This window comes from Meleagris gallopavo, chromosome 5 (assembly GCF_905368555.1).
Source record: "Meleagris gallopavo chromosome 5, MGAL_WU_HG_1.1, whole genome shotgun sequence".
Taxonomy (NCBI): Eukaryota; Metazoa; Chordata; class Aves; order Galliformes; family Phasianidae; genus Meleagris; species Meleagris gallopavo.
In genome coordinates, this window is record NC_139408.1 from 49,513,002 (window position 1) to 49,538,781 (window position 25,780).

Here is a 25,780-nt window from a genome sequence, read left to right on the forward strand (position 1 = left end):
TGATGATTGGAATGGGGGGACGCAGAGCAGTGGTGCTCCACCCTTAAGCTATGAGCTCAGTCCTGTGTCCTATCCAAGTCTGGATCATGTGCAGGGTGTTGGTGTGCCTGCTGCCCTCTTGGGGATGAGAGAGTTCTGGTAGCTGTACTTGGGTGTGACGGAGAGGTTGATCCCAAAATTTTCTGAGAGCTGGCTGCCTTTAAGTGACTAGAGAGTGTCTTTGTAGTTCATGGGTTAATCTTTGCATAGAACAGGCTAAGGTTATTCTTCCATTTCTCTTTTAAGGAGACTTTACATGAGCTTGAAAATTCTTTGTCTGAATTTTCTAACCTAAAATGACTGACGGTATAAAATGTGTGTCTTCTCACGTTGCTGAGTGTGCCTTTGGAAGGACTTGACACAGTGTGTGCAGTGTTCCTCTTTTCAGCATGTAGCTGAGCAGGTTGTTTTAAGAATGACTTCTGTGTGCATGGACCCTCTCACCCTAGGCTTGCTTATTTTGGCTTCTAAATTCTGTGTGGGCATATGATGCCATAAGCAATTATCATCAGTTTTCATTTTCTTGGGGTATAGGGTGCCTAGGAATAAATAAATGTTAGTGGAAAACCTCAAATGGGAGAGACTAGACTGGGGAAAGCAGTCATAAAATCACTTCTAAAAAATGAAGCCTCTATTTAGCAAGATGTGTTTGAAATGGAAGGGATTATTGCTTCAGAGATACCCAGGAACCATTCCAACCCTGCCCCGTGCAGCAGCAAGAGAGGGAGGATACAGTCAGATGTATGTCAGCTGCTCTAAGTCCCTTCTCTCCAACATGCTGCAAACAGCATCCTTGAAGTGGCTGCAATGGTGGATTTGATTTCCACTAGCTGCCTCCCCCACCCCCCCCTTTCCCCTTTCCTCTTATTGAAAGATTATGGGGCAGTGATCTGGTTGGCACTTGGTGGGAGTGCAGCCCTCTTGGCTCCAGGAGGTGGGAGAGTGGGGGCACCTGAGGCTTTGCCACCAGAGGGGTAGTGTGAACTCTTAACAGAGCTTACACTTTGGTATTTGTGCTGTGGGAGGCTCCAAAAGATGGAGTCTGTGTATTGTGCTCTTTCTGTTTGGGGGTTTTCTGCTTGCTTGTGTCGGAGGTGTGATGGTGGTTTTTTTTCCCCTCCTTTTTTTTTTTTTTTTTGATAGTAAGAAAAGTGTTAGCTGCCAGGTATGTCTGAGGGGTGGACTTAAGGGACTGTAATACTTGCCTGCAACTACATGCTCACCTTTTGTTGCTCTGGACAGAAAGGAAACAAAAATAAAGACGAGCCCTCTCTCCACCTCCCCCTCCCCCCCCTCCCCCCCCCAAAAAAAAACACCACAAAACAATTAAAAAAAAAAAAATCAAAAAAGAACCAACCAAAGCAAAGGAGCAAGAAACAAACAAACAAGAAAATCCAAACCCAGCCAATGCACCACTTCTGATTTTTCTATCTGTGTGGTCCTTCTCTAGAAATAACGCTTTTGCTGTCCCAGTGACAGCAAAAAGGATTAATGGAAGAGCAGAATTGGGTTTGTGTTTATCCCTAATTCAAATTTCATATTCTGCAGCAAACCTGGCAGCTGTGAAGCTTGGATGCAAATACAGTAACTGAAGAATACAACTCCGTGAATCCAGAAATGAGATAACTGGTGTTTAATTTAAGATTCTACTTGAGTGTAGCTGTAGAAATAATGCAGTCATGGACACTTCTACCAGCAGCTGCAGTTGCTGTGCTTAAGCAAATGCTCAGAAGATGAAGATGAAGGGATACGGTATTTCATGTTAGCTGAAGCAACTGGTAATGCTTGAAGTGGCAATATTACAAACAGCAAAAAAGATAGCAGGCTTCAAAGGCTGTGGGTGTCTCCCAGAAATGGCTGGGCTGCCTCAAACTTCGCTGCAGTTCCCCTTTGTTCGTCGACTGCTGTGCTCTAGTTGCTGTTGCAGTGCTGTGTGGAAATCTCAGAGCCCAGCTCTTTCATCATTCTTACTGCAGGTTGATGTTTCTGGATCCTGAATGCATATTTAAAAGAAGATGAGGCTTTAACCCTTACACAGTGGTTTGTATTAGAGCTGGGAAAGCAATCTAGTTTGCATGTGTCAGCCAAGGAACGGTGGATTTGTTTAGAAATATATATAATAATAAAAACAAAAACCAACACCTCCAAAAAAAATTCCCTCAGGGAGAGATTGTGCTTATGAGTATCCAGGAGAAGGCTGCCTTGTCTAAGGTAGCTGAGTAATCCTGGAGGAATTTTGTGCTGCTGTGCTGGGAGGGTGGGCAGTCCCCAGTTTCCTCATGTGCCTTGTTCTCTCCTGCCACCTGTTTGTTCCTCATTCTCACTGCAGTGTGAAACGGGCCTCTGAACGTGCGGAGATGACCCAGTTTGGAGGTGCCAGCTGCCACTACTGTTGCTACTGCAGGGATTGAACCAGGGCTGGCACTAGGAGAGGCGTTTTTATAAGAGAAGTTTAGAGGCAAGATGATGTGGATGTAATGGAGTGATGATGGCAGCGTTAAGAGTCACCCTGGCAGCAAGCCTTGATCTGAAACGTGCTTGGGAGCAGTCCTAGCCAGCCTGATAGGTGCTGTGCAAGTTGTAGGACCAGTACAACGAGAACTGGCAAGCTGTGGCTACATTCTGGTGCTCTGGCACAGCCCTGGAACAGGCTGAACGTGTCCCTGCCTTGCTGGCTTCAGCAGGAGGGTTTCAAAGGGCTAGCTCTGTTTTTCTGACCTCTTCTCTCTTACTGTAGCTTTCGGGGAAGAATAAGAAGGGTCAGCATGTGAGGGGTAGCTTTTATTCTTTTTCAATCCTAGAGCAGGTTAGTTACCAATGGGTGCATATGGGGATGTGATGGGGCTCTTGTATGTATGTCCTTCATTGAGAAATGCTTGAGGAAGTCATGGCCATAAGTTGGCTGTGATGAGTTAGTACTGCTGAGTATGGCTTTTACAGAGGTGCTAACTCAGGAGGCTGAGGGTGTGTGCCAGAGCTTCCCTCACAAGAATGTGTATGCTGTAGCGTTATTTGTTCTAATTAAGAACTGCTCCTGCTGATTATTTTCCCATACTCTTTTTTTTTTTTTTTTTTTTTTTTTACTCTCTACATCAAGTTATTTTCAGATCATGTGCTTCTCACACACATACATGCAATGGTAGAGGTAGCTATGAATTTTCTAGCACTGCAAGCATCAGAAACTATGTATAACTCCTAGGGAAGGACTGGGCTTCTAAATCAGATTAAAGGAGTTGACAACCTACCACTGCTACTCCAGGATCTCCTAGTTAGTTACAGTGATTTATTGCAGGTTTTTAGGATCAACCTTAAAGAGAGGACATTGTATGTAACCTACGTGTCAGCATGAGCTATGTGAATCTGTAAGCTGGCTTTTTCTAAACTGACATAATTTCATATACTTTTTTAGTAACTTAATACCTGTCAACATAATGTACTTTGATTTCCAGGCTACTTTGAAGTGTATTGTCTAAGATCAGGCTGTATAAGCCTGCTGTCTTTCTGTAAGGACCTCTTGGACGGGATAAAAACACTTCTACAATTCATTGGTTTCAGACCTGTTGGAAGTGGAGTTAAAAAAAAAAAAAAAAAGTATAGGATTGCATATCTTGAGTGTTTATGGTTCCTGAATGCCAGCCTGTCTACGGTAGGGTAGTCTGAATGTTTGTCCTAATGCAACTTCTGATCTCCAATAGAGATGGTGTTTTTAATGTAAACCTGTTTTATTTCTCATGTTCTCCTGTGTCTGGGAATAAGGTACCAGGAATTCTGTGAAGCACTACAGTTGTTTGTTGCCTTGGTTCATGGCCTGCTGTGTTCTGTGGTGAAGCAGCTGACCTGTTCTTGCAGCAAGCAGGAGTAGAAATGTTCAGTAGATTGATGGGGCAGACAGCTGGAGGTCAGAGGCCCAGCCACCCCTGGGATACGTTGCTACCTGTAAGTTATGCAGTACCCTGTGTGCTGAGTGTCTTGTCTCTGTTGTTCTGCTCCCTTCTAGCTTTCTTGCACCCAGGGGATAATGGGGCCTTTCAAGTAAGTCTGAGAAGTGATTTTTGATTCTCAGCATCCAGATGTATTAGTGCTAAGAGTGCTGTTGTGGGAAGGTACTCGCTTTCTCTGGAGGGGTCACCCCCAAACATCTGAAAATGAGTTTTTAACTATAAATCTAGGAGTACTTCTCAGCAATACTTCAGAAGCTACAACTAAAGGATTAGTTTTCATCCAACATCAAGCTGCTTTCACTTAGTCCCTATCCTTTTTGATCTTGTTTCACAACTTTTTGTCACTCGAGTGCTTCATTCAAGTCACTCAAGCCTTCTGGGTCACTGAGAACTGGCATCTGCTCCAGACCAGACCTGCTCCAGACCATTCTCTCTCTTCCAGCTGGGCTTGGGAAAGAAGGGGACCAGCAGCAAAGAATAACTACAGTTGTAAGTGTTGCCTTTGTGACTAAGCCCCTTGCCATCCAGGAGAAGAGGCTTCTCTTGTACCAGCTGCAGTGGAGCTGGGGTGGGTGACCACACAATCTTGCTTCCAGCAGCCATGGGCAGCTGCTCAGCATGGCTCTGACTTATCCTCTTTCTGTCTTGCCTGATATGTCCTATCCACCTAAGTGCCATTCTTTAAGGAGGTGGCTAAGGGACAAATTCTTCATTTCTTTTGCCTTTGTATGCATTATAAAGGGGGTCAGCATGGCTTCTACTCTCTTGTGACGGGTTTTATTATCAGTAGCAATAATAATGAGCTGTAATTTAACCTGATGGCTATTCTGCTCCCACACACCCCTTCCTGTGTGTGTGCCCTCATGCTTCACAGAAACCCTGGGCCGTGGCATAGTGGAATTACTTGTGCTATTTAGGAAGCTTGGCTCTGATACAGTGGGTTTTTTTTGAGTTTTTATTCCTCCTATGATAGAGCATGTAACTGTTTTGATTTTAGGCAAGAGCTCTCAAAATCTTGTCGAGTGTGGGAAATGAACCTTGTGGAAGGTTTTGTCCTCTTTAGAGGGCTTTGAATCCGGGTATTTGTTGGTGGCTTCTGAGACTGGACAGCAGGCTGCTTGATCAGTCCTTCTTGTAGTCTCTGCTGACCCATAGTGAGTGCTCTGTGTGTTTGTTTTTGTTTTTATTTTTGTGTATGAGGCTGTTTCTGTCATGACTTACTTTACTCACTCATTCAGAAAAATGGTTTTCATGGTGTTTTGTTGTTTGATGTAATTCGAAACAGTAATACAGCCATTTTGCAGTCTGTAGACTTCAGTGTTTGCAGCATAACATGTGAATGTGAAGAACTGGAGAATGTTCCTAGGCATGAGACCAAGGATGAACCTTACATGAGACAGCTAGTAGTCTGAATCTGTGGCTTCCCATTCTGACTCTGTCATTACTGTGTGACACACTTTATTTTTTCCCAGAGTAATGAATCTGTGGCTTTTAGAAATGATACACTGGATTGGCTGTTATTTAGGAGTGTGAAAATGAGTAATTTACATAATAAAATCTTGATGAATGAGTCTTCTGATCCGTGTTAATGTCTGTTGCACTGAACCATCTGATCAAATGTAGATTTTTTTAATCTTCTACCTATTGTCACAAGTGTATTGATAATGTTATTTGCATTGCATGGCGTGCTCCTGCTTTGAAGTATATAATCTGAGACTGTATAGTCTTTTCTTAGAGTTACCTCAAGCCATGGTTTGACAGCAGAATAAATCTGGCTTTAGGGCTCTTCATACCGAATTGAGAGCGTTGTATTGAATAATGGGGAGAACTGTTCAGTAAACTCGCTTTGTTGTTCAGGCACGTGCCTCATTCAGTTATCCTGTCTGTTGACTTCTTATCTGTCTTGGAAGGTCACACACGGGATGGAATGTCACACACCTTTCTGCTAGCAGGTACCGCATAGTAGTTTGTGTTCTTACATGGCTCCAAACCCAATACTATGTGCTCCAGTTAATTACATTTAATAACATCAAGTGCCTCTGTCTGATTTAGAACCAAATTTGCACTGCTGAATGAACAAGCCTTGCTCAGATCCCACATGCTCATCATGGATTAGGTTCCCAAAATGATTTGATGTGGCTCTGCCTATTCTTTGCTGGGTCCCAAAAGTACTGTTTCCTCTTGGCTGTCAGATCTTCCTCATCCTTCCCTTCTGTGGTACATATGGAGGCACCTGGGGATCTCTGCAGGTATAGAAGGTGTGCTGCTCCTCCAGTACAGTAGCATTTGCTGCCAGGACAATTTCTAGCTGAAATGTTGCATGTGTAAGAAGAGTCCTCCATGTGCATCCTTATCATGACCTTTGAGGCAGAGCAGTAGCAGCATTACAGAGTGAAGGAGGTAAGTGTATATAGCTGGCTGGCTTTCCTTCCTTCTGGTAGTCCTCATCAACACCTTCCTTCCCCCATCACACACAGAGCATCTGTACCAAAAGCGACAGCTGAGCTTTTCTTGCCCTGATGTGATAGCATCAACTGAGGGGGCAACTTTAGGAACAAACCTGTGTTGGTAAAAGCTTTAAAAGAAACATGCATGCTAGCAAAAGGCCTTTCCTGGTAAACAGCTTGAAATAGTTCTGACAAGCTGCAAACAGTGTGCTGGATTTCAGTACAACCATGTCTGCAGTACAGCCTTCTTGTTGATGCAGCAGAGCTGAAAGGCAGGTGGGTCAGGTCCTTAGCCATCACTGGAGCTTCAGCTTTGGGCTTCCCCCTGACCTTGGAAGGGGGGGGGGGAATTAAGAAGAGGAAAAAAGATGGCTAATAAGTGTGTTTCTTTGCTAGCCTACGTGGCTTGCTGAAGTTAAATAAGGGAGAAAGCCTGCCCAGCTGGCAGTGTGTAGGATTGCCTCTTCTGACAGCAGCTACTCTTGAGGGCATCTTAGTATCTTTGACTAAAAACCACTCAGGGCTTGTTTGACTTCACTGCAGCTTGGGTTAGGGTGCTAGCACAGCAGGAATAGGCTGTTTTTTGCGTGGATTGTGTTTCCAGCCCAGTTCCTTGGGGATTCAGGCATATGTCTGTGCTCCCAGGTGGGATGAGGTGGATGGGGTGAGGGCTGTGATGTACAAGTGAAATCTGAGCTATGGGGAGGTAAGTACATGGATGAGGAGCTACGAGATATGGTTTAGTAGCTTGTGTTAGCAGTGGTAATGGGAGGACAGTTGGACGAGATGATCTTGTAGGTCCTTTCCAACCTTGTGATTCTCTGATTCTAGGTGGGTGGGAGTGTGAGGCCTGCTGTGCAGTCCCTTGGTACTGTGCCCCTGCTGCGGGATATTCCATCTTGTTCCTGCTCATGTAAGGTCTGTTTTTCTTTGCCTTGAGGTTACAACAGTCTCTTGGCTCACAGGCCTTAACTCGGTTCTATCTACAGTGCAATTCCTCTCATACCTTCAGTCACATTAAGTGTGTAAGCAGCCTTTGTGTCACAGTCACTGGTGCTCCCTGTTCCTAGAACCAGTCTTGAAAGGAGGGAAGGGACAGCAACATCTCTGTGCTGGCTCTCCTCTCCTGCCTGTGACGCACTTTGTCTTGCCAAGAAGATGTAGCAGTTTTTTCTGAGGCATACGAGCTTTTTAAAGTAGATGGGTTTTGTTTGCTTTTGTAAGTGATTCTGCCCAGGAAAGTGGTCAAGCCCATCTTGCTTTGATCTCTGCCTGCTCCCTGCTGCCTCCTGTTGCAGCTCCCTTCAGTGAGGCTCTTGTCTGAATTCCTTGCTTTTTGTTCCTTCTTCCCTGTGCTGTGGCCACGAGGTGGCAGGAGTGTTCCACCGAAGCCATGAGACAGCAATGCAGCTGCTGCTGTTACAGCCGAGATAGAAACTGTGGTTAGTTGTTTGTGTGCTGTCATAACTGTGTTTTGAAATTTGGAAAAATTTCGCATGTATATGTCTAATCCATGCTCCTTACTTCCCTTATATAACACTGATTTATTCTGGGTCTTGACTTTTTTCTGCTCTGAACGGAGAGGGAGAAGAAGGGGAGATGTACAGCCACATCCGAAATTCCTCACAGGTTCCAGCATTGATCAAACCCTGTGAAGCACGTTACTGAGGCTGTGAAGGCTGCTTTTGTCCTTATTTCACCCTGTTCTGTTAGGGTATTGCATCACGTAATATGCAAAGTGTTCAGAGCTCCTGCAGTACCCCAGTAATAGGGGTGAACTGAGGTTGCAGCAACAGCTCTACCTCTGCATTCCTGTTGCGTTCTGTGGGCTATAGCTCTCCTGCTTCTGCTGCAAACCCTGCTCGGGGTCAGTGAGTCCATGAGCATGATGTGATGCTTGTGGGGTCTTTAAAAACCAAATTGAGTGCGGGGCGTGAGAAGGGAGAGTTCTCCAAAAAGACCCACTTGGAGTGATTGCTTCATTTGATGAAATGGTGATGAGGGGAATCATTGCTTTCAGGCATTTCTCTTCTCAGAGTTCTCCCATCCTGAAATTAATGGTCTTGTTTTACATCTCTGAATTCAGTGCTTGAGGATGCGGGACTGAAAATCAGCAATGCAGTTGTTTGCTCATGTCAGCCAGGAGCATCCCTTTTCTTTTGCCTCTAGTGAAAAATTCTTGTAGAAAGGTGGTTAGCAGAAAAAAAGGCTGTGTGGGAATATGATCTAGAAATAATCACAGCATTCAGGGGGCTGTGGGACACCATTTCAGTCACGTACTCCTCTCCTTCTACATGAGAGAGGGGAAGCATCTTTCTTTGCTTCCTTTCTCATTCCCTTACATCTCCCTTCCCTGTGTTAATGCTACACTCAGGATCTTTTGTTGTCTTATTTTTGGTCATCTACCTTGTGCTAGGAAGAGGGGATATTTTTAAGCATCTGAGCACTCTCTGCTATGATGGTGTATGCAAAGCTCTGTGTTCCCATTGTGTCCACCTTTTGTGCTCCTTCAGCCCTCCTGAGCATAGCTAGCTGTAGGAAGGAGCTCTCTGCCCTAGTGCTCATTGTGGGATGGGCAGGGGGGTTCTGCTCATCTCCGCACTGCTAAATGTGTACAAGATAAGAAATATAGCCAAACTGGTAAAGAAATACCAGTTTATTACTCTGTTCTCCGTCCTTCTCCCCTCATCTGGTTTCTAGTAGCAACAAGAGCCTGCACAGGAGCCGTGCGTTTCCTGTGTCACACAACTGTCTCTATCCAAATGTTGTCTTTGTGGCCTGGTCTGCTTATGAATTTCTTTTCGGAATTGAGGAACGGGTTGCATGGAAGGGAGGATATTCTCATCTCCTCGCTTTGGATAAAGTTATGCTGGTAGAAGAGCTTGTGGTGGCATAGCTGATGCTGAGGAGAATGGGACAAGATTGCACTTCTGCTCTCACTCTTCTGGAAAGCAGCTAAGAGCCATGCTGGCACGCTGTCTCTTCTGGTGCAAGCAGGGCTTGGCTCCAGGCTCCTTTGGCGCTGAGCTCTGATGTCTAAACAGATTGGTGGGTTACATGCTGAGCATGACTGACTGCCACTGAAATGCAGTGGAGCAGAATTTCACGTGCCTGCTGCCCTGGGTTTGCTGGAAGTGCATTGGGAAGGCAGAGATGGAAGAGAGCGCTTATTTATCTAGCGTGGCATGTGAAGCATTAAGCTTGTGGCAATTCCAGGCTCTACTGGTATGAGAGACTAAAGGGATCCTGTGACTCAGTTGGTGCCATGCTCTTTCTTGCTCACTTCGTGTATAGGGGGATGGTAAAGAGGAGTAATTGGAGGGATTGCACAAGAGACTGTCAGACCTCTCAGATGGTGCAAGCGTCAAAGCGAATAAGCCCATGATTAGCTGAGAAATTATGAGCAAAATGGGCTATATCAGCTTGTTGCCTGTCTCTGTACCAGAGTAAAGTACAATGGTATACCCCTTGTCTTTTTCTTATTTTTTTCTTTGCCTGCAGATGCTTCTAGAAGGAGCTTTCCTGTGTGCTTGTGGTTGGTTAATGACCTTGTTGTGTTTCTCTCTTCCTCCCATGTAACAGTGAGGTGTAACGCAGCCCCCACCATGACAAGATTGCTGATAGGCTATTTGGCCCTATGGCATTCTGATTTCATTTGAAAAAAGTCCTATTGGTATGGGGAATCCTTGCTAATGTCCTTGTGGGGTTAGGAGAGAAAAGACCACTATGATTTTGGGGAGTGGGAAACATGGGGAAGAAGTAAGTTTTCATTGCTTGTAATAATCTGGCATAAGCAAGCTAATATGCTGAAGAGGAGAACGACCTCATCTCTTTTCTGCATATGTTAAAGGATAAGACGCTGAAGTCAAATCAGGAACTGTGGATCTTTCTACAGTGAAAATGAGCTGGTTAATGCAGCAGTGCTTAGCATTCAGGGGCTTAATTCAGCCTTGGACTTTAGAGAATTCAGCTCCTTTCCCTCCCCCTTCCTTCACCTCCCCCTCAGACAAAATATATAGCACTGCATGTGGAATACCTGTCCTAAGGAAGCCAAGAGTACTTAGCTGAAGTACTGGGAAATGCCGCACTTAGGATTTCCTGGCAGCTTTTGCTGGTATTTGTATGGTTGTGAAGTCTGGGAGCATCAGAAGTTGCGCATCTGCCCACATCCTGCTGATGTTCCCTTTGTTGCTCGGTGTGTGAGGAGGAGGCAGTTCCCTTTGCTGTCCCAATGCAATCCTCCTGGATGCTGTGGTCCCCCCGGGTGTGGGTCTGCAAGCTTTTTCTTTCCATAGCAAAGCTGGCTTCAGAGGTTCCTACCCTTCTGTAATTCACAGGATGTTCAATTAAGCAGTGCAGCAATTTCAGTCAGCTTCTGTCACCTCCACAGTCTGTGCAACTGTTTTATGTTTGCATAATGCAAGAAGGGATAGTTATTGTCCCTTAGAAACGATTTGCTGACTTGGAGAGACAGATGTGTTTGTGCTGCAGGGGTGCAAATGAATGGCTGTGGCTACACCTTTCCTCAGAGGGCTAATAAAACTTTGACTGAACCCCTCTAGAACATGATCCAACAGCAGTTCTGTCAGCCTTTGGGAGTGCCCATTGTGCTCAGGTGAGTAGGGAGAACGTGTGGGAGCTTGGGAGAGCTGGAGCTCAGTAGTGTGTCCTTGCTGACGTGCTGCTGCACCCATGCTGACTGTACCTGTATGTCATGCCTGTATGCTGTGCATGCTCTTCTCTTGCTGCAACAAGTGGCCCCAACAGTGTTCTCAAGAGACTTTCCTGTGGCACTTAAAAACCCTTTTTTGCAATACCTTTGTGTGAAAATTAGTTAATTCATCTTGTTGCCCAATAGAGGACTGGTGTTGATATCAACTGCTCTGTTGTCTAATAAGGTAGGGTGTCTACTTTAACTACCTAAGTTTTATTTGTTTATAACGATGACAGGCTGAGAAGAGACTGTGCCTTTTCTGATCTATCCTCTGTTTTGCCTCATAATTACTGAGCTCACCGCTTAGGTCTCTCAGTTGAAGAAAAGAATTGAGGGGTGCCCCAGCGTGAAGAAATGGCTTTAAGAAATGTTACAGAATCACTGTGAATTCTCATAAAGGCAAAAAAAAAAAAAAAAAAGTGGGAGAAGCACACGTGAGAGCTGAAGTTAATCATGAGGCACAAACCGTGGGAATTGTGGCTTCCTCAACTGCAGTGCTCACAGCCTCATTTCCTTCCTTGGGTGCTGCGCATGCTCTCCACGTCGCTATGGGAGTAGGGTGCTCAGCACGGGAATTTCACTGCATCCCTCCCTGAGCATCTGCAGAGAAACAAAGGAGGGGGATTTTTGAGCTTGTTATTAAGTGACTCGCCTTAGAGTTCAAAATTAGTGTGTGATTGAATTCTGGCCGTGCGTACCTATTTGAAGCTTTCCGGGGGACTTGCACATCAGGGATCTTACGGTCAACCATTGCTTCCAGCATGTTTCACTCCATCAGGGAAAGCGGGAGTCTCACCTTGTTATTAAGGATGCTATCTTTTCGGTGTGTCAAATAATGACCCAGCGCAAGGCCGTGGATTTCAGAAGAACAGCACTGAGTGCTGACTTTGATCTTGTCCTCAAATGGGTGCAGTTGGATGTAAAGTAAGCTCAGTCACTCATACTAAAATAGACATTTGGGTTTTAGTCCCATCCATACAAAATATAACTCCTCAGGGCATCCTCATGTTATAAAGGTTAAAAGCTCACAGGGGCCTAATAATTCAAAGAAGTGGGGTTTGATCCAAGATGAGAATTGCTGAGGCATAGGACCTGACTAATTTGCCAAGATATCTGCAGTGATTGTGCAGCACTAGGATTCTGGTAGTATTGGAAGGTATGGATTGTGTTTAAGTGTTTTGTTCTTAAGAAAACAGCTGCTTTGGGGTGGGGGAATTAAAGAAAAAAAATTGAGATGCTCATATCTATACAGTCTGGTGAACAAGACCTGTATTAAAAACCCTTCAGCAAGTAAATGAGCAGACCATAAGAGAAAGGCTTGTGCTTTTAACACAACAATATCTGTAGTTTTGAAATATTATATATGATGTTTCATGTTACTGGCTTGAGTATCATGTATCATTTAAGCTTGTTATGGAGCTAGGTGTCTGTGTTTCTTTTGTTTCCTTTCTTGAATTGTTGGATCCAGTAGCTCTTCACCTGAGTTCTTTGTGCAGGATACAGTGAACATGATTGAAGTCACAGCTGCAGGACTGGGTTTTAGCCTGAGGAGAGGAAATGAGATCATTGTATGAAATGCCCTTATTTCTTCTCTTTGTTTTTCAGTGGATGAATATATCGCCATTGCTAAAGAGAAGCATGGATACAATATGGAACAGGTAATAAACCTTTGAATACTTACCCTATTTAAAAAGTTGTTTTCAGCAGATATTGAAACTTGTCTTAAAGTGGCTGCCTACGAGTGCCTCTTTCTTCCCTTTTGTACTGCTTGTGTTTTCTCTTCTGCTTCTCCCTAAACTGACTGTTTGCAATGGTGACCTGTCATCTGGGAGTGTAAAGCTCACCCTGAATTTGGCATAAGAAGTCAAGAAAAACAAAACCAGCATCATAATTTCTAGCAGAGTTAGGCCATGGGTACTATGCTTCCCGTGATGACCACTCCTTGGACACTTTTGAAACCCCCAAACATCATGAAAAAGACTGGTTAGTGGGGATGGCTCATCTTTGGACAGCTGCCTGCTTGTGTTGCATTTTCTAATTGACCGCTCCACGTCTGCTTTACGGATGTCTTGGCAGTTATTAATGAGCTGTTGAACCATCACAAACCAATATCCAGGGCTTTTTACCTTAAAACTGTATTGCAAACTGTATTGCAGTTCACAGATAACAGCTCAGGTGTCTAGCTGTCCCTAGGGCTAACCAGTGCCCTTAGCTTAGAGATCGAAATCCTGTTTTGAGGGAGCAGACCTCTCCTTTACTTGGTGTAGGACTGTGTACTGGTGTTCTCTCTAACTAGCATTGATTTCAACACTTGTCAAGGGAGATGAGTTGTGACTGGGAAGTTTTTCTGAGCTCTTTCTGGAGTTTCCTTATTCACTAATACTTTTCCGAAAAGGTAAGGCAGGGAATCACATGATCTACTGTATGAGCAAATTACATACTGTTTCTGCAAAGAGATTCTCAGAAATCTTGTAAATTCATGAAATTCAGGCACGAGCCATTAGCACAGAAGCCAGTGATTTGGTCAGGCAGGGGTTCTATTTAAATGACTCCGCTGTCATCTTTGAGTCAGGCGTTCAGTGGTTGATAGTCATTCTCAAGAAGATTTCTTGTGGGATGTGAGGATTGAGATTGAGTTAGCCAGAAAAACTTTCAGCAAAATCAGGGATGATCAGAGTGGATATTTATAGTTTCTAAGAGCAGAAAATTGCAATAAAAGGAAGAAAAAAGCACCAGAAGCCTGCAGACTTAAATCCAGAAAAAATCCCTGGATGGCTCATGTCAATTGAGCTGGGCATATCCCAGTACTGGAAATAGTGAGTAATATTTGCTAAAAGAGATTGCCTTAAGGTTTTGTGATTTCAGTGGAGAAGTGTCCACCAAGTAGACTGATCCAGGAGATGGATGAAAGTGAAGCTTGTGATTTTTAAACAAACTGAATTCTTCTGTTTTGGAAAACTTTATTTGGCTAACACAGATTTGTTTTCCTGTAAATGCTGCAAGTAGATATCTCTCACCCTTCACTCAAGCATCTCTTCCCCATCCGTATTCTCCTTGGCCTCTATCTTCTGAGTACAGTAGTAGAAGTTAGGGAACTTCCAATCAGGACAGAGTAGCTGAGTTGTATGTATAAGTGCTCTTCCTAACTCTGTTCTCATTCCTTCCCTAGCACTCGTGCTCTGGAGATGTGTCCCATGTCCTTTGGGATGTACACGTGCCCTGGATCTTTTAATATTTACTCGGCAGCCAAGCTAGGCACTTCTAGGAAATAGCTGGGAAGGATCTGTCTTCCATCTGCAAAGCACATTCTCACTTTGTATCAGAGGGACTAGCATCAGGGCTTTCAAATCAGGATGATTTGTGTCACCAAGGGACACTTCCTCTTAAGCAGGTATCAAAGTCACTGTTGGCAGGGTAGCTCTGGAAAAGCCCTTACAGACTCTCTGGAAGCCAGTCAGAATGAGCTTTAGGATTTGGCCATTTGGGCTTTGCTGGCTGGTGTATTCCTTCTCACACACACCTCCCCAGACAGCCATTCTCCTCGGGCCACCGTGCAGGTGGCTTGGCTAACACCATACACAGATTCCCGTTCCTCCATCTGTGTCCCCTGCCCAAAGCCTACCATTGCTGATGAAGACGTGTGGGCTTGTTGAAGTGAATGGTGAGCTGCCTGGCTGCTGTCCGGGGCACGCACCCAGCTCTGCCCAGAGGCTCTCCCATCCAACTGGCTGCATCCATGCTGCGAGTGGCTCCTGTACTGTTGTCCCTCCTCTGCCCATGGCCCAGCGCCACGCTGTAGGCTCCACTGCCAGCAGGTGACTGGCGGGTCTCGGGGCCGTGCTGCTAGGGCTCCCCTCAGCCTTGCCAGCTCTGGGCAGGCGAAAGGCAGCCTTCAGCAGGGCAGCCTGTTTTGCTGAGCTCTGGGAGCACCGCAATGGGTTGGCTGTGTGTTGTGCCTCTGCCAGCCTGGATCATGCGTCCTGGGACAAAGGAGACTGGAAAAGCTGAGTGTGAGACTACAGAGAGCTCTCCTCAGGGAGGATGGTGGTGGAGGGGTGTATACAAATATTGTTGGTGCTTAGGCTTATCATATACATCTGACAACGCTATCATCTTTGATGTGGTTTTTTTTTTTTAATGCATGTTGCTTTCTTGCAGCAATAAGGGAAGTCTTTGTATTTCATTTGCTTTGTATAAGCAGCTATCCCCTTGGCCCTTCCTAGTAATTAGCAGTATTTAGCACCCAAGTGGCTCATTCCATGTTTTTCCCTTGCTTTCTCTCATGACAGTTTTGTATAGCACTTATCTGAAGTTGGTAGGGATGATGAGACAGAAAACTTGGTCCTTGATGCCTGCAGAGAAGCTTCTTTCACTCCACACTTGCCAAAGTGGATGGATGTAACTGAGTTTGTGGCTTCTGGGACACCTTGAGCAGCTGTGTTGTGACCAAGACTTTCTCTTGTTCCAACTCTTGGCAAAAGAGGGCTTGTGAGTGGGGGAAAGAAAGGTGCTCTGACAGTTCTGAAAGGCCAGCAGGGTCAGGGCAAAATCTCGGGTAAGGTTAATGTTTGTAGTCTTGCCCCTCTGCACAGTTTCAGTGAAGCAAGAATCCAAAAAGGAACTGCATTTTGCATAGCAAAGCATAATGGGGAAGCCCCAAATTCAGAGTGATTTTGTAGCTCTGAGTGGAATGGATGAAACTACTAGGTGGGGATTACTGAGGCTGTGAAACCCAAACTGAGTTTGCATATGACAAGCAGGTTACTCTGGTGTTTTACTCAGCATGTTAGGGGTTGTTTTTTCTTTGCAGCCCTTGTGCAAGGCTGTTTTCCAGCTCTGCAGAGTCAGGCATTCCCAGAATGACTCGCAGTGGTCACTGCTGTGCCAGATGCAGCCATGTGTCATAATGCATGTGAGCTGCGTGCTCTCGGGAGAGGGGTGGCTTTGGATGCACGTCTGGGAGATACAGGAGGGAGCTGTTTGCAGGCGGTGAAGTAGTGTGCATACTTGTCTGATTTTTCAGTTCCACAGACTGCTGCAGCAAAGTGAGACATAGCCCATAGAAACAAATGAGCTGCCCCTAAATGATTGAGATTATCTTCTTCTTTTGGATGGGGACACCTTAGCAGCAAGTCAGGGTTGCACACACTGTTTGCCCTGTGCTCTCCTGTGTTTTCACCCACCTTCTCACCTTTTCTTGCCCTCCCCCTCAAAAATAAGCCCCTAAACAACCAAGAACCCCTACCACCAAGAAGAACCTCCAACCTGCAGCCCTCCTGACTGCGTGGGAAATGGTGATGGTTCAGCAATGGCAAGAAGCTTCCTCAAGTTCAGTCTGACTTTTAGGTGGCCTTCTCATGGCTTTGCTTAGCTTTTCTGTGCATACAGTGATCAGTAAAGTTGGAATCACTTCAGTTTTTTCTTCTCCTGTCTCTCAGCTGTTACTCCTTCCTAATTTTACTATCTCCATAATTTGATTAAATTTCGATTTGGTCAGTGTGTAACGATGTGGGTCAGATTCCACATTTCTTGTACACATACATCTGACATAGCTGGGAACTAAAAATTATGGTTAACCAGGTGCCTGAAAAAAATCCTGTAGCTGTTCCTTTGCACATGATAATACTACTTGTGATTGCAGTTGTCCCTATGGTGTCCTTATTATTTCTAGGCTCTTGGGATGCTGTTTTGGCACAAGCACAACATTGAGAAATCTTTGGCGGATCTGCCAAACTTCACTCCATTCCCAGATGAGTGGACAGTGGAAGACAAGGTCTTGTTTGAACAGGCTTTCAGTTTTCATGGGAAAACCTTTCACAGGATCCAGCAGATGGTAAGTAGTGTCAGAGGGCTGAAAAAGCAGAACAGACAATTGGACAATCTTCAGTGCTGAGCTGCTGTGTAATGCTTCTGAGAGAGAGCAGGCTGAAGGGAAGATTGGAGGAAAAGTAATACTGATGAAAACAGTGCTGCTTCTGCAGTCCATACAGAAGTGTTTTCCTGAAGTGCTTTGCCAGCTCAGTATAAATTCTGACTGTGCAATTTTTATTGGTTGGAAATTATGGTTTTCAGTCCCCTGTGTGCTGTAGTAGTGTTTGGTCTCAGCTGGAGCTCAAGCATGGTCTGTACACACATGCACACCCACACATGGAGTAAAGATTATCTCTGTGCAAAGTTGACTCCTTTCTTGCAGCCTGCTTTTTAGGAATTCATTTTGAGCGTGAAGTCTGCTTAATGTGATTTGGGACTGTCAGTGGATGTGTGGTGAAGGTTTGTATATCATTTCAGTCCTTTGCTTTCAATTTCTAACAATATTTTTAAAGCTGTTATTGAAAGCTTCAAGGGTAGGCTTTTGCCTGAAAGGGAATTGCTGGGGTGTGTGTGGGTAAGGGGGCAGGGTGTCAAAAACCCAACTTCAAGCAAAAGGTGATGAGGCTGCCTTTTGAATTACAGAGATGATGGAATGTTGATTTTTATTTTTTGAGTCTGTCTTTGACTAGTTTGTCACCAGAGTAGGAACCAAACTCTTCTCCATGCTCCTTCAACCATGGTTGTGACCTATGTGGTTGCAGTTTGTTCATCTTTAAGGTGCAGGTGAAGGCCTGCATTGCGGATCCTATTGAAGGTTAACCTACCTCCCAAGCATGAAGGAAAGGTCACTGAAGTGTCAGGTCCCTTTTTTGCAGAAGGTGGCAGAACAAGAGGCTTGTTCTCCTCATGTCCTCCTTGAATGTCCCCTCACTGTTCATTTGTTCTCAGAGTCCTGTAGCACCCAGCTGCATTGGTTCGAGGCTTGCACATGCTCTGAGCTGCTGATGCAGGCAGTCAGGAGAGTTCAGGAGTTGCGGACTCCTGAAGGTTGAAGCAATTTTCTTTTTTGTTCCTCTGTTTTTAATTTACTGCTCAGGGGGAAAAAGCAGGGGGAATGTCCTGTGGGGGAGGAAGGAATATGACCTGTTGCTTAGTTTAACGCCAGAGCAAAAAAATTACAACTCAGATTACGTGCAGAAACAGAATGCTGTCCCTGGGTGAAGTGCATCCGGTACAGGGATGCCAAACTCGTACACTATTCCCTAGGTATATTTTTCTTTTACTGTTGCTCCCAGAAAAACCATCCTGCGTAAAAGGAATTAAATGGCATGAAACTTTGTGTTTAGCAGGGGACAGGAATCAATGGCTCTGGAGCTTGTTAGTTGTGAGTTTATATCTGTTGGCCCATTAGCACCGGTGCGGCTTGGAACCGACGAGAGAGTCGTTGAAGCCAGAGAGTGGAAGATGAGTTACGTTATTTACCGGAGCTGATTCTGATGTTTTGGCACTCTTAGCGTGTGCTTATAGCCAAGCTGATGTTTGTGACAAACAGCCTTGTCCCTGAGTTTGTTCCGTGGAACTCTTTAATTCCAACGTAGCAGCCTGCTGCATGGCTATTGGCAGCCCGACATCCAAATAGCGCACTGTGCAGGCACAGTGTGTATTTTGGCCTGAGCAGATGGATTTATGCCTGCGTGTAATTGTGGGCCAGGGTGGTAGTTTGGTGTGATCCATTAGGACTTAAAGTCAATATGCAGTCTGAGAACCAGCTTATCTCAAGTGAAGATTTAAGCTCTAGTATCTCAGTAATTTGGCTGTTGCTCAGTTTTGTTTTCTTCCCACTCATCCGGCACTCTGAGCTGAATCACAAGCTCACGTAAAACATGTTTTATTCAGCAAAAGGCTGGACTTTTATCTTGTAGAAATCCTGTGTAAGAATGTGCATGCTGAATACCTCCCAAGCAGAGTTAATGTAGCTTTAGTCTATTCTGAGGCAGACTTCTTATTCATAACCACAGGGTAATGACGTTACAGTAAGAGGACAAAAAAAATATCTGACTTGTGGTTTTCCTATATCCTCAATTAACCATACAGTAATGTTTCACCTTTTGAAAACATCTTTTGCTGAGACCTTTGAATATGCTTCGTCACATGAGTGATGTGAATGGAGCTTTTTAACCCAGTAACAAAGATTTGTTTGGGATATAGCCTGCGATTCAGCAATTCCTACATTTGCTTCCACATGCCTGTGATAGCTTTTAAAACTGTTTGCTCACTCTCAAGATCCTGTTTTGGATTTGCTTTTGCTATGTTCCCTTGATGTGAAGAGAAACAGCTACCTGGCCTGGTTGATTGAACGCTTGATGAGATGTTCTTTAGAGATTTTAATGTCACAAGTAGTAGGCTTTAGCCTGAAACAGTGTTGGTTTTTTTGTTTTGTTTTGTTTTTTGTTTTTTTGCAAGGCTGCAGAACTGTCTTTCTTGACATTCTGAGAGAATTCAAAGTAGAGAGATCAGATGTTCCTTGTCAAAAACAGACCAATTGTATGTGTACTCCTGGGGATACTTTACATATAAGCGTATAAAAGGATACATGTTTAATTTACAGCTTCCTGACAAATCAATAGCCAGCCTGGTGAAATTTTACTACTCCTGGAAGAAGACAAGGACTAAAACTAGTGTGATGGACCGTCATGCTCGTAAACAAAAAAGGGAACGTGAGGAAAGGTAGGTTTGCAAGCAGAAAGGCTGTGTATTGACACACTGATTTCCTTAGACTATCTCAGACGTTACTGTTAGCTTGTAAGAAACTAGCCGTAGGATTTTCCCTCATGTTTTCTGGAACCATGCCTTTTTCCCCCACCCTTCTCCCTGCTATGCGTGTTTTGCTTTGTATAAAGCCAAAAAGAATGTGTCAGCAATTAGGTGTGCTCCCTTCACTGATGCTGTGCAATTCCTGGTTGCCCTCTAGTGCAATGGTCGCCATCCCAGCATGCTAGGTGTTTTTTTTTTCCTGATACTGCTTGGGGGTGGAGAAAATGAAATTAAAACTGACGTTTACAAGCTGTTTGGCACTGGTGTCAGCAGGGCCAGAAAACGAGTAGCACAATAAAAGTAATAAAAACTAGAAACTGCTTTATTTTCTCTGTAATACTCAGTAGAATGAGAACATGCACTCAGTGGGACGTAGGTTGCAGTGCAGCACCTCTGAGCCCATGCATGTGCACCTACAGCCCCTTTCCTCCACCTTTCATGTGGAAACCTGTGTGTGAGATTTTCAGGCCAAGCTGTATTCCCTGAGATAAGTCAGGCCATTTTTTATTGGAGTCACTGAGAAAAGGTCGCAGGGACGCTTAGGGTAAGCCCTCTGGCAGGGGTGTCCCAGGGAGTACTGGTACTGAGATCTGAGGGTGATGGTAGTCGGAAGCTTACTAGCTAGTGAGCTTTTAACTCCTGCAGGTACAGCTTTCTCTGCAGGTTTGCTTTCCTGGGTACTCCTGTGTGCCACTTACAGAGGTGGCTCAGCCAGAGGTCTAGTGTGTATTGCTGGAGGTAACCTGCAAAGTTACTGCCACTTGGTGATTTTGCCTCATTCTGGAGCTCCAAGGCATCAGAAACATGGTGGTCTCAAATGTTTTGGCGGGAAAACCATCCCTTTGAACAGCAATGGGTCTGTCTGCTTAACATAGGTGCCTTCTCAACCTGTGCTAAAATGCTGCTCGTGTCTTTGCAACTAAACTTGCCCAATCTTGAAGCGTCAATCTTGAAGCGTGTCTGGCTTTGGAAAACTCCTAAGTTGGGCAAAGTTCTGTAAAAGCTTTTCCCTCCAAGGAGTTGCTGCTCCAGCTGTGTGCTGGCTCCAGGGCTGGATGACGGAGCCCTGTTTGGGAGGGGGGAAGAAAGACATTTCCAGGGTTGAGACGTACTATACTGAGTCACTCAACCTCTCCCATCTTTCCACTAGATCAACAGTGCTTGTTTAACAGGCAAGACTGGGGAGAAAACTACCAGGCAGCTCATAGGATATTTGGCCTGGCTTTTTCTTCCTTACTGTGTTATTCAATACGAAGTCTGTCTTGATATTCTTCTTCCCATCCTACTTATTTCCTACTAATTTGTAAGGAGGAAAAATGTCAATTATAAGAAATGTACGTTTGTCTAGTACTATGTAGTTTAAGATTTTTTTTGTCTATACCGCCTCTCTAATTTTGTTCTGTGCTTGTAAATGGAATCACTGCCATTTGGAAAGACAACTGTCTGGTCCATATCCTCTGGCCACAAGGAGGCTGGGGAAGAACTGTCTGGGCAGCCTTGTGCTGTAACGTTGGAGCCTTTGAGGAAGGCAGCTAGGTTGGAAATGCATAAATTTGCATTACATCTGCAGCTTGATGTTAGGCTTCCCTTCTTCCCCTCCATTGTGTCAAGTAGTCAAGCCCCTACAAATCCAAGCATTTGTCAGCGTACCCACGTGGAGTGTGGGAGCAAAGCTGGGTGAGTTCACGATACCCAAGTTTTGATGTAGCACTGAGCCACTGGGTGTTGGCAAAATCTCAAGAATGTCCTTCAGTTAATAATGATCATTGTCTAAAACTGCAAAAATGAGTGAGTGGGTTTTGATCTAGCTCATATCTGGAGAACTTGTTGGAATTTGAGAGCAAACTGCCAGCACAGTGAAGCCTGTGGGGTTTGGTTTCTGCAGAAGGGTTGACAGCTGGGCCCAGTTGAGAACATGAGGCAGCTCTGCTGGGAATGAGGTTAAGGGAAGAGGCAGCCTGAGGTGTTTTGCTCAGGTGCTGTGCTTTCTCTTCTGTGGCTAGGCAGGGAAATTCACCTATTCTTCAGGTTGTCATGAAAACAGCTCCCCGTGCATTTGGAACCAGGTTTTCAGGAGCTCTTGCTGGTTGTTTGCAAGGGGTCTTGTACATGCAAATCTCAGAGAGGTCCTTGAGAGTTTTATTCCTTGGAATCGTGACTGTACAAATGAAATACCCTGTGGGTCAGCAGGGGGTTGCAGGAGTGGCTTGTAAAGCGGCTGTCCTCATAGTGATGGGCATCAAGTCACCCAGCAGCAAATTCCTTAAGTGACAGCTGCACAGCTGCAAGGAGGCAGCCATGAGTCCTGTTGTGAATACTCCTTAGCACCTGCCTTACCTGTGGCACCCACCAGCCTGTTGTTCCCTGCTCCTCCAGAAACACCCGCACTGAGCACAGCTCCCCTTGGGTTCTCCTGCCCAGCTTGGTGCTGCTGTGACATACCTCTTCCAGCTGAAGTTCCTCCTCCAGTCTGTGAAGTTTGACATGACAAAATAGACCTTTTTTTTTTTTTTTTCATATAGTAATTTAAAAAAAACGCTTTGATTAGATCAGCTTATTTCTTCAGTTTCTGGGCATCATCCCAAATGGTGCAATTAACTTTAGTTGTGTACAGTACAAAAACTCTAAACGGTGAAAATACATTCGATTTAATGTCTGATTAAAATTCCAATGAAGCCAAACTGTCCAGGTGTGCCAAGGTCACTTTCAATATGGCTCCAATTTCATGCATTTTATTATTCTGTAACTGAGACCTCATTTTCTTTTCCAAAGGAGAATGAAATTGGAGATTGTGATTTAAAAAGAACCCAACATTTTAATGCTTGTTCTTGAGGGAGTTCATCTTGTGCATATCATTCTGGCTAAATGTTAGAGTTGTATGAAATCTGCGTTAGAACTACTTGCTGGTATTCTAAATCTTTCTTCCTGACTGGGTTTGCCTGAAGTTAGAATTCTCAGTGTCTAATGTTCTTTTAAAGAAAACTTGTTAGCTATTTAATGTATCCAATCCCCATCCAAGCAGACTTCTTTTGCGTAAGTAGACCACTCAAGACTTTCTCTAAAGTAAATGTCTCCAGTATCTTTACAACTAAGAATTTTTTGACTTAAGAAACAAATAAATGGTGGGGATGGGGAGAGAGAGGGGGGAGAATCAACAAACCAAAATTGTGGACCCCTGAAGACCCACCCTGGTGAAATATAAGGAAAGCTGCTGAATTTGCTGTTGCATCCATGCATTTTTTGGTATGTTATTTACAGAAAAACAGCCTCACAAAGTAATACAGTACTATTTACTTTTGTCTTTCAGTGAGGATGAAATGGAGGAAGCAAATGGAAATAACCCTATTGATATTGAAGTTGAACAAAACAAGGAGAGCAAAAAGGAGGTATAACTCTTTTATTACTACTGTAGAAATGAAAGTGTTTACTTACTAACTGCTTGATGTAGAAGCTGACAGTATCTAATTTTCTTTATTTGTGCTTTGTATGGTTGTCATACAAGAAAAGAATTGTCTTCAGAATTGTTCTTAGATCAAGACAAGTATAAATAAATGAGAACGAAAGTGGAAAATCTGAAGACTTTACCAGCACATGCAAGTGTACTACATGGATGTCTGGAGTGTATGTCCAGAGTTGGCTATGTTAGCTTGAAGCACTCTCAGTGGTGGTTGAAGGCAGCCTGTTTGCTGAGGTGGTGTAGGAGCACTTCTGTGGATGGCTTGGTGGAAGGCATATAAATCCTTTAAACTGTTCTAGATAGACTAACAGGAGTGTATTTATCTATGATATAGACTCTAAGGCAAATTCCTGATCTACAGAAATCCTCAGGAACAGTCCTGAGGGTTTCAGTGATGCTAGGATTGCAGGTACAGTTGTGAATGATAAAGGAGAGAGAGTTTTTGTATGGACAGTTTTTGTCTGGCAAAGAAGCCTTGTCATTATGTGCAGAATATTATACTTACTTAAAACATACTACTTGAACCTCACATGAGATGCTTTAATTTTAAGTTGGCATGCAGTTCTGGATGAAGCCATGCAGATAGACATACACTTCTGAAAACTTAACTCTGTGGTGCTCATCTGGAAAGCATATACTTCATTTTCAGGCATGTGACTTGAGGGTTATTTGGCACCAAACAAAAGAACCTTGCAATTCAGCAGCGGTATGGGTTGTATGTATGTATGAGTGAGTGCTACAGGAAGGCGTTTACCCTAAGGCCTTCTCCTTGAAGTAACTCCATCTGCTGGCTTCTTGTAGCCTGCTTTCTCTCAGTAATGACATCTGATTTATTTTTTTTAATAATCTTTAAAAGAGGCTATTTATAGGAAAAGAGCACTAAAATTATTTAAAACTGTGACTGCACAACAGGCAAGAGCAAAGACCTAGAGCAGTGCTTTTTGTCAGTCACTATCAGTGAGATTAATTGTTCTAACAAATTATTCTGAAGGGAAGCAACTGAAAAAATCATAGCATTCTGGTCTGTTCTGTTCTCTACCCACGTGGAGTGCTCCATAGACTTCCCAGAAACAGCCTTCCACCATCAGTGTCTCTGATTTCCTAGGAGCAGGATTAATGTGAAGATACTCATTCATTCTTACAAGAGGTTGAGTTGTTGAAAGCCTTGACAACACCCAAACTTGAAAGATCCTTCCCTGGCTAAGTATCAGTGGCATACTGTGGCTGTCCAGAATGTCTTCTGAATAATTAATAATATCATCTCATTCCCATTTTTTTAAATTAAAAACATTTCTAGTTAGTATTTCACACTTTATGTTTTCTGAAAGACTGCATCTGTTACAGACCTTTCAATCCCTTTTATTACTGCTTCCTTCTCTAAACACTGTCTTGCTGTGAACTTGCTGTAGAAGGAGGGGGGGGAACAGTAGCTCTTCGCCAGCTTTGCTGCCTCTGCTTTAAGGCCAAAGCAGAGCAGATGGCAAATAGCTACCATCAAGACATTTGCAGAAAGTCTTGTATGGGAGTTGAATGCCCCTCTTTGGCACTGCCCTAGGCCACAGTGTGCTCTAGCCCAACTCAAAGGTCAGTTGAACTCACCAACTGTGTGCAGTCACGCTGGCTGCAAGGGCAGGCAGCCTTCTGGGGGCTCTTCTGGACAGTGACTGGTTGTACTGCTGGCCGGAACAAAGCCGACAACCAGCTTTGACTGATTGGAGTTAATTCAGTTTTGCAGTACTTCAGCCTGGGGCTGATTTAAAATGCCTTGAGAGCAGGTATCTGGGAAGAGGGGCTGTTCCTGGTAGTTGCATTTAGTGACTTGGTCAGCCACGCACCAGCAGCCTCAGACTGTTACCGTAAAGAACCTCCCTGTCCCAGCCCCATGGAGACAGTTTTCAGCTCTTAAGATGTGTCACTTACTGTATGAGCTGTCGAGAAATACTGGGACTTCTCAGAGTATCTGAAATCTCTCATCTGTGTTTCCTCTTTTGGGGATCATTGGAGGGGGAGTCTTCCCTTTTCTTAGTACTTTCAGTATTACTGCAGCTGCTCAGGTTCCCTCAGATGGTGACTCCATAATACAGATGTCAGGGTTGCTTTCTTAATATCTCTTCCTGAGGCAGTTGCTCCTAGAAATGCCTCCCATTTCATCCCGTGCTTTTACATGGATTGAGCTTGGTCTTTCCTTTTTAAACCATCAAATCTGAGGAAGCCTTCTTTGTATTAAAGGGGTTTGTATGAAGTGTTTTAGGTAGCAGTGGCAGTTTCTGAATAGAGGAGTGCTGCTAAATTCTGCATTTTAATTGTTTTTCATGAGTTGATTGTGGCCAGGAAAGCACGAGTTTCCAAGATTGGGTAGATTTTCAAAGCCCGTGCAGTATCACTGGAGCTTAGAGGTATTTGGAGCTGTCAAGAACTATTCTGTGATGGATCTGGAGCACAACTCTATGAGGAGTCGTTGAGGGAACTGGGATTGTGTAGTCTGGAAGACCTTACTGCCCTCTACAACTGCCTGAAAGGAGATTGTGGTGAGATGGGGGCTGGTCTCTTCTCCTGT

The 25,780-nt window shown here is 44.4% G+C and overlaps 1 protein-coding gene across 1 annotated transcript in view; it reads left to right on the plus strand.

Annotated features, from left to right (window-relative positions):
• Positions 1 to 25,780, plus strand: part of RCOR1 (REST corepressor 1) — an 82,455-nt gene that overhangs the window by 44,925 nt on the left and 11,750 nt on the right. Inside the window, exons 4-7 of the mRNA XM_085225660.1 lie at positions 12,747 to 12,799; positions 16,813 to 16,974; positions 19,561 to 19,679; positions 23,074 to 23,152. Of these exons, the coding sequence (XP_085081786.1) occupies positions 12,747 to 12,799; positions 16,813 to 16,974; positions 19,561 to 19,679; positions 23,074 to 23,152 (413 nt within the window). The remainder of the gene's footprint in view (positions 1 to 12,746; positions 12,800 to 16,812; positions 16,975 to 19,560; positions 19,680 to 23,073; positions 23,153 to 25,780) is intronic.